The sequence below is a fragment of the Zingiber officinale genome, chromosome 6A, assembly GCF_018446385.1.
Source record: "Zingiber officinale cultivar Zhangliang chromosome 6A, Zo_v1.1, whole genome shotgun sequence".
NCBI classification, from domain to species: Eukaryota; Viridiplantae; Streptophyta; class Magnoliopsida; order Zingiberales; family Zingiberaceae; genus Zingiber; species Zingiber officinale.
In genome coordinates, this window is record NC_055997.1 from 143,208,782 (window position 1) to 143,218,475 (window position 9,694).

General features: G+C 39.0%; 1 protein-coding gene across 1 annotated transcript; it reads right to left on the bottom strand.

The window, feature by feature from the left end:
* Positions 1–7,041: 7,041 nt before the first annotated feature.
* Positions 7,042–9,474, bottom strand: LOC121995419. The gene is made up of 8 exons (XM_042549164.1): positions 9,441–9,474; positions 8,585–8,676; positions 8,413–8,499; positions 8,133–8,348; positions 7,886–8,056; positions 7,743–7,796; positions 7,511–7,654; positions 7,042–7,434 (listed from the first exon to the last, which is right to left on the bottom strand). Exons 1-8 carry the CDS (start codon positions 9,472–9,474, stop codon positions 7,042–7,044), a joined length of 1,191 nt encoding a protein of 396 aa, XP_042405098.1.
* Positions 9,475–9,694: the final 220 nt, after the last annotated feature.

A 9,694-nucleotide genomic window follows, 5' to 3' on the forward strand; every position in this document is an offset into this window, starting at 1 on the left:
TTGGGAGGAGAGTTTGTCGTGAGATACACCCAATCGATCAACCAATCGATTGGGCATGAGCCAATCGATCGGTTGATCGATTGAATCAGCTTGATTTGCCCTAATCAAGTCCCAAGCCCCTAAAACCCAATATCTGGTCAACCATGACCTGTTGGGACATCATGCCTAGCATCCGGTCACCCTCGACCTGCTAGGACTTCCTTACCAAATGTCCGATCAATCTCTTTGACCCATTTGGACTTTTCTGGACTTCTCAATACCAGGTGTCCGGTCAACCTTGACCCACCTGAATTTCCGTGTGCCTGGCTTCACTCACCAGGTCTTCCCTTCTGCCTAGCTTCACTTACTAGGACTTCTCATCTACCTAGCTTCACTCACCAGGACTTTCACCTAACTTCACTCACTAGGGTTTCCCATCTGCCTGACTTCACTCACCAGAACTTTCACTTAGCTTCACTTACTAGGATTTTCATATTGCCTAGCTTCACTCACTAGGTCTTTCACCTGACTTCACTCACTAGGATTTTTCAACTGCCTGGCTTCACTTACCAGGACTTCTCAGTCAAGTATCCAGTCAGACCCACTTGACTATTTTTCATATCTAACTGGTCAATTTTGACCAGAGGAGAATTGTACCAACAATCTCCCCAAATGAACGATTGCACCTACAATCTTCATGTATTATCAGTTTCCATGTATTGTCAAACATCGAAACTTAAACATCAAGACTCAAGCTTGTGCCTTCTCAAGCTTAGTCAACCAGGTCAATCTTAACCTAGGGAATATTGCACCAACATCTGGTACCCCGATGCTCGAGGCGGGTTCCATGAATATATAAGCAGTCGAATAATAGCAGAGCAATGAGATAAATATAGGATGAGTATGGTGACGTACCCTGGCCCCGGGGGCGCCCTCGGATGGATTGGTGAGCTAGTCGCGATGCGGATCGAGTCGTCGCGGTTCTGACGAGTAAACAGATGTGAGGCAGCCGAGGAGCTGGATCTGAGGGCGACAACACGGAATCCAGTGTAGCATGGATCCAAAAGGCGGCATGTCAACCGAAATATGACAATGGCTCCTAAGCCGGAATACCACCGCGGCTCGTAGGCCGGAACATGACACGCAGGCCGGATAATACCAATAACTCACGATCATAATAGCGATACGAAATATAGCGGCTCGGTGGCTGGAACACAGCACACAGTGCAAAACGTAGGTCACAAAGGTAGAGTGACATAGCAGTAGACCGAAGGGTGGATCAGCGGTGGCTCGAGAGCTGGATCAATGTCCGATAGGAGTGCCGACAGCGACGATGGCGCTGTGCCCCCGACGAAAGCCAGGGGTCGGCTGGTGGTTGTCACTGGAGGTGGCATCGGAGGGCGACAACGACCACTAGAGGTGGCCGCAGTGGTCGCTGGACTCACCGACAACAAAGGATGGCATCAGCCGGCGGGGGCGACAACGCTCACAGAGGCAGCGTGGATGACGAAGGTGGCTATGTCGTCGACGTACAGGGGGGAGGGGAGGGGCACTGGATGCCCTGCATAGGTTGCCAGAGTCCGGTGGGCAGCGGTTGTCGGGGGCAGTGACTGTCACAGGCATCCTGAACCTGACCTCGCGACGACGGCGTGCGTTCGAGAGTGAGTAGTCGGCAGCGGCAATGTCGGGGATGCGTGACGGGCGCAGGGCGGAGACGGCGCGATGGCGTTGGCCTGGAGAGACCTCGAGGGATGCGGACCAGCGATGTGCCGGCGAGTTCTGGCGGAGGTGACGGCCGTGGGTGCCTCGCCCGTGGCGACGACGGAAAAAGCACGGAGGAAGCTCTCCCCTTCGCCCATGAACAGTGCTGCCTTTAAAAACAAAACCCTAATTCCCTAATTGCTCCTATGCCCTCAGTTGTATCCACATCAAATATTATAAATGATGATAGGTGATGGTTGGGCAGTCAGTGACTGTCTCGACCACCTAGGCTGTTGAATTTTTTTCCCCACTATTTTTACCTAATTAAATAACATATTAACTAAATGATAAAAAATTAGAAAAAAATACTATAAAATATATTAACTAAAAATAAAAAGTTAATATAAATATTTTTTTAAAAAAATAATAAAAATACCAATTATATATATCAGGATTATTTTATTAGTCATCATTAAGTCTGTTTAAATTATTTAATCATAGTTAGAAGTTGATTAAATTATTAATATAAAGTTTCGATTGAATCGTAACTTAAAAAAAACCCTATGTTTCAGCTTTGGCATTTCGACGTAAGACGTGCCACCGGACCTAGGCGACACGTCATCAGACCTAGGTGATGCATCCGGATGTGTCGCCTGAGCCTGGGGACGCCTCACCGAACGCAGGTGACGCGTCCGAACGTGTCACCTAAGCCCTACGACGAGTCCGGACCTGTTGTCTAGGTTTGACGTTGAGTCTGGACCCATCGTGCGAGCTTGGATGCGTCAATTAAGCCCCACGACGGGCCTAGAAGCGTCACCCGGGCCCATTAGAAGCATCGCACGATCATGTCGGCCACGTCGCCCCGAGTCACTCAGGCCCGTCGTACATGTCACCCAAGTCGGTCGGATGCGTCGCTTGGGTTTGACATGCATCCGAAGTTGAATCATCGAAATTGAGAGTTAAAGCCTAACGTAACGATGACAGCAGGCGATGGCGGCAGCAACAATAATAGCTATGGCAGCGACAACGGGCAATAGTAGCAGTTTGAGGCAGAAGGAGGAGTTTTTTTTTTTTTAAACTTGCATTGACTTTGACCGCCGCCTAAACCACCACCTTTCACAAATGTGGTGCGGTTGAGGTTTGCCTCTCGCCTAGGCGCTACGTAGTGTGCGTCTTTGTGAGATTATGCTGCACCCAACTTTTTTTTTATTTTGTATTTTTTTTGACTTACAGTTAAGTCATTTAGGATTTTTTCCTTAAAGGTTTTGTTTTTAGAGGTTATGGGTTGGGTTATAGTATTAAAAAAAAATTAAAATAATTTTTTTTTAAGTACTCACGGGGTGTGCGACATTAAACTAATGAGATAATTTTATTAGGATTTAATTAAATCTATTTAAATTATCTCACTCATAATTAGGAGTTATATTTACTAAAGCCTAAGTTAAAATCACCATTCACCCATCCCTTGTGTTATACTGTTCCGCAATGACTGTGAACACATGAGGCTCGTGCGACATGTCTGGATGCGTCATCGTGCTCACATGAAATGACTCAAGATTTTAATCAATTCCTAAAACTCTATTTCATTCCCTAAGATTTACTCTTCATAATTACTTGCCATTTCCCATCAGTGAACAAATGTAGTATTAGGTTTTAGGGATTATATGGGAGTTAGCTTCCTCTTGTCTCAAACAGAACTATCTTATAACAATTCAATAATTCAAGGAATATAGATTACTAATTAGATAAGAGGTGCTAGTCAACTAAAGCATAGAGTTGAGATGTTGTTGGTATGCCAGAAACCTATCTTTTGTTTCCTTTTGGTAGATGAATACTTTCCATGCTCTCTCAAGTAGAGGTGTCGATTTTTGCTTGAATCTCCTAGGCAAACTGATCAGTTTAGACTTTCATCTTTAGTATTCACGATCAGGCTTGAGTGAAAAGGTGATCAACTGATCATCTAGTTGGGTATTTCCACTACTAAAATAAGACTTTTTAAGGACACATATAAACGTCCTCAGAGTATACTTTTAGTGACAGTAATACTATGGTGACATCATCAAATAAACACAAGAAGCAGGTCGATGAGCTTGATGCATCTAAGGATGATAAACTACGGAAGAGTACACCGTGGACGAGAAGAACGTGCACGACGCTTTCGAAGACGAGAAGTTGGGGAAGATGTCTGCTAGAGGAGAAGATTAGAGTTGGGTTCAGGTGAATTCAACTCTGGACGGCCGGAGTATCACCCAAACTATCGGATGAGAAAATGATCAACTCTGAGTTGACAATGTCCAAGCGACCAGACCAAGTCTAGGTGCCCTTACTCTAGGTACACGGACCGGGTCCAGGTACTCGGATTGTTTCGCCACGTCAGCGAGCCGTTTCTATGAAGAGTATCAACATAGAGTTCACATTAGCCTACTCCAGTGCCCAGATTAGGTCCAAGTGCCTTGGAAGCGAAAATCCGTTGGAAAGAAGTTGTTGCAGAGTAGATCGAGTCGACCAAGTCTAGGCACTCGGACTGGATCCAAGAGCCTAGGAGGTTCCATATCAGCCAATAGCTAGCTTCGATCAGTGGTTGTAATTAGAACCGTGGCACTCGAAGTCAAATACAACACAATTCTACTTTCATTTAGAAACTTTATTTTACTTTTCTTGTTCTTAATCGCTGTAAGCAAGGGCGGAACCACCCTTGGGTTAGGGTGGACTCGAGCTCCATCTAACTTTTACTTTTATTAAAAGTTAAGAAGGAGAGGGGATGCTGAAAAGGGGTTGCAATTTACCGTTGGTGAAAAAAGAGAAAGAGAAGTAGATAAGAAAGGGAAAAAAAAAGTAGAGAGACACATTGAGTGAAGTTGTTGGCATGTGGAAGAGGGTTGACGCAAAAGAGAGGAAGAGAAATAAAAAAGAAAGTTTTCAAAAACATCCTAATTTATTTTAAATCAATCGAACTAATTTAATCTATCACTTGGTCTATAACTTGACCAAATCAAATCTAAATCAATTCTGGTTTAAACCAAAGTAATATTTATTTCAATATCTACCCATTAGATTTAGTTCGAATCTAATCTAATATTAATTCAATACCCTCACTTCTTGTTCCATGAGTTGGCTTATTTGTTTTGTTTTTTTTAATTAGCACTTAACAACTGCTATAACATTTAAGAAAAAATATCTGTTGCTCTTAGTAGTTATGAGTTGTAGATTTATAATATAGGAGGACAAAAATATGATGATGTTAGTAATATAGGTGACTCTTGTAATGAATTACAAGTTCTTTTCTTGAAAGATTATTCATATGCATTTATGTACATTGTTTCGCTTACTGATTTCAACTAGCATTAACTAGAACTTGAAAAAAAAAATAGTTATTTTCTTTCAAAATTTAATTTCATTAATACATATCTTAAACTTCATGTTGAGATACATTATGCTCAAAGAATTGAATTTGCGCATATAGTAGCTACCGGTGAATGTGATACTGGTAGAGGATGTAATCAAATTGAAAATTTACTACGACTTGAAAGATTTGTTGGAGTTCTAATTTTGACCTAATTTGTAATATGATTGATATGTATGGTTATGTGATTACTATATTAGAAAACATGATGGAAGATGAGTCTTCTAACTTAATCTATGGTGAAAATAGTAATTTATTGATTGCGATAAAGTCTTTTGATTTCATATTTATATTACACTTGATACAAATCATAATGGGGAAAACAAATCTGCTTTGCCAAATATTACATAAGAAATTTTTAGATATTTTTAATGCAATGAGCTATTTTTTAACTACTAAAACTTTGTTTCGTTCTTTAAGAGAATAAAGATTTGTTATTCCATTTAGGTGAAAGAAGTTTGTGCCAATAGAAGAAGCATTTTCAACTATGAAATTTATTAAAATAATTTTTCATAACAAGATAAAAGAAGAGGTTTTTTTTACAGATTCTATAGTCATTTTATTGAGAGTTGGTTATAAAAATTAATAATGATATAGTAATTAATCAATTTGATTTTAAGAAAAATCTAAAATCACAACTTCAATAATAATTTTACTCCCTGCTTTTAAATGTATTGAATATTAAATATTTTATTTCATATTTTCATAAATTAATGTTCACATACTTTTTATTTTATTTATATTTTTAAATTAATTAATTTTTTATATTAATTATAGTCTACAGTTAGCCCCAAGTAGTTTTGCATTCTGGCTAGTGTGGCTACGCCCATGGTTGTAGGAGCTACTCTACCTTCGACCGTTGTCGAAGAAGGAACTACTTAGTGTGCATTTTAACATTTTGGATTAATAGTCATCCATGTTATAACCAAGTAAATAATTGTGTCCCATACTTTCTGTTTATGTCTTTTATATTATTTAATTAATGTGTGTTTATCCTTGCTAAATTGGGTAACAAGACAAGTGTTAAATTTTAATTACAGAGTTATTCATCCTCTCTAGTTGGCCTGTCCAAACCTACAGTCAATACACCTGATAACTGCTTTCTATGTCGTGCATGTTTGCAATTTAATTATTGAACCTTGCTACATTAGTGTAACACAAAGGTATTGCTCGGATCATCTCTCGAAGAACATAATGGTGAATATTAATTTCTAGACAAGGTTTCCGTGGGATTTTGGGGGTTCAATTAAATCCTAAGATCAATTCCAGTGCAATTGCACTTAATGAGAACCTAAGCACCTGACCAAGGTCTTGACAAAGGAAATGAAACTAATCCATGACCACAATGAAATCAATAGAGAAATGATCCACAACCAACTAACAAGCTTAACCAACTTGAAACACATAAAGAAAATATTGCAGGAATTTAAATAAAAGAAAATTGCATGACTAAAGCAACACTATTGTAAGAAGCATTTCATCAAACACATTATAAACAGGAATTAATTAAATGAAGCTAAAGTACCAAACTCAAATGTAACAACTAAGAGCAGGGAAAATGAATAGAAAACTCCAACAATTAACAAGAGCAATTACGCCTAAAAGTTAAGTGGAGGATTGGATCGTTGCTTGAGGACGAAGAACCTCTTGCGGTTGTGGTGCGCTGGAAGAGATTGTAACCCTAAATCTCGCATTTGGTCTATTTACAGCCCTGAAACATCTGACTTTTTTAACCATTTACCCCTTTTTATAATTACTTTCTGTAGATGGCCATATTTTTTATTTAAATTCTAACTTGGTTCATCTACAAGTACATAAATTCTACTTAAAATAGAGATTATGGAGATACAAAATTGTCCATGAAGAATGATAGAACAAAGTCACCACCAACACCTTTCCTTTCTTATTCGATAAAGAGATGAATTGCAATTATATCAGTGATAAACACAATCAGTATACTACCCAGTAGCAGCAACCAACCCACCCGGTCCGCCATAATAAACATTGAAATCACCAGTTTCTGGAGGATCCCCAGAAACTTTATAGTAATTGTCCAGCGAGTCATTCTCTGTATACACTGAGCCCTCACTCGGAGTGAAAGCTTGGTGGTCTGTCCCAATGAACTGCGCTTGCATAAAATGGCTGGCTCTGCCAAACCCTTCTTCGGGAAAACTACCACTCCCCATGGGAGGAGACGCTACATTGGTGGGCGTATAAACTTGACCTCCAAAGTCTATATATGACGAAATCTCTAAATTCGGGAAAAGCTCCTTCGGCCAATATCCAATATCTACACTCCCAGTTAGCCCCCCACTCGGAAGAGTCAACCACCAGTTACCACTTTTAGGATCCTGCAATCCATTCATTAACATGTTTAAATAATTACTTACAAAAATACTAGCTATATAATTAAACAAATAATACTACCTTTGCTATGAGTAGGTCTAAGTATTCTGGTTTGCCACGGTACAGAGAAACTTTGGGGAAGGCATATCCAGGTGCATAGTTTGCTGAAACTTGCACGAACCCTTTGCAATTTAAGTTCATGCAGCCCGTCCGGTAACCGTTAGTCTGAATATATATATACATTATCATATGTAAGGTAATTAGTCAAGCACCTAAAACGCAGTTTAGTTGTTTTAATTTAGAGTATACTTACTGTCCAATAAATGAAAAAACGAGTGAACGTATCGTTATATATTTGGGGATGAACCTGAAATAATTAATAAGAAAACACATCATCAACAAATTGATTTTACGATCAGAAATATGTATGCATATGAATGCATCAAGGTAACTTACGTGCCATCCTGATTGAATAGCATTCAGGCTTCCATCAGGACCATCGATGTCTCCCATAATCCATACTTGACTGGCAGAGACTTGATCTGACCCCACATTTGGTAGTGCCCACGTAGAGATCTTTGATCGAAAGCCATAGAAACTACTTTTCTTGCTCCGAACTATTGCATACTTCACCCACGGATACAACAGGATGATTATTCGATTTAATTGTAAGGAAAGATATTTGTGAGTTTTTGGAACTTACATAATTCTGGCCCACAGAATCATCACGAACACGATATCCGGAGCCATAGTTTCTAAAGTATTTGGTTAGTTCTTTCGATATGATCAGATCTTCTTTTCGAGTTCGCCTAATGAGAACAGTTCCCGGAGGACAAGTATCGTTGAAGCCTGGATCTAGAAGTGATTTAAAATTTTCATCCATAGTTACATTATTCTTCGTTTGAAAACTTGGCCGTATCTGTAAACATAATAAAATAAATCTATTTGTTGGATAGTTTAAAAAATCTATTTGTTATATATACCTGTAGCTTATGGTTTTTCAACGCAGGATGATCGAATGCAGGTTGCTTGTCCTTTTCGATACAGTCAAAAAGATCTCCACTGAAGGACTGCAACGAAGTAAACATATATATAGAGAGAAAAAATTATCATTAATTTGACAAATAATAATATCAAAGTGAATAAGACTGACACCTGCTTGATGATTTTGACAGGGGGTTTGTTGAGACTTTGGAGTTCTTTGTCTAACTCCAGGTCTTCTTCCTCGGTTAATGGAATGTTTCTTCCTTCAATTGAACAAAGCAAAAGAGAGAAGATCAATGACAAGTAAATCAGGCACATGAATGCCATGATGAAACTATTTTGCTCCTACTTCTCATGTACATATATCTATTTATATTATAAGGATTCTAATTAGATCTGTATATTATTATTATTAAATATAAAATATGTATTTTTGTAAATACAGCTGTATATCAAAATTCTGTGTACTATATATATACGTACTATATTTACATAAATATAACAAGCAATAACTTATATAATACTACTAATAAAATTTGTACCGCAACTTTCTCTTTTTTTTTTTCAAAACATATACAAAGTATTATTTTCAAACTGTTTAGTCAGTTCTCCTTATACATGGCATATGGAAAAATATCACACACGCTGCTGACTGTAAGTATTTCACACGATTGATCCCACAACTATATATAGAGAGATAACTCATGTGGGGGCTGTGGCCTTGATGCAATGACCCATGTACGAAGGAGGTCATGAACTTAATACATATTTCATCGTTGAATATTGATCTTAAAATCTCACATGGAACCTCTAATGTAATTACCATCTGTACCATTTAGGATTGATAAATCATATATTATTATTAGTCATTAGAATAATGATTAATACATGAAAAAGACATTTATCTAGGTTTTAAATCATAAATTTATAATTGATCTTATCCGTGCGCTGAGTCGATGAAAGCTGGGGGCGTGCGCTTCCTACTACCTTCGGGTGATCTACACGATGATGTGGACCTCTGGTGAACCTGCAACAAAGTCGAGACGAGAAGGGATTCCCATTGACGACCCTCCGATGCTCAAGTCAGACAACGACGAGATGAAGTAGAGACAAAATAACGACTGTGGCTACAGTAGATGGGAGAAAAAATCATACCTCCGTCGAAGTCTAGGGTCTTTATATAGGACCCTGGAGAGGCGCGTGCACGCTTCTCAAGACATGCACGTTCCTCAAAAGCATACCTCAGAATGACTGTGTCAGAAAAGCGTGTCTGACACCATA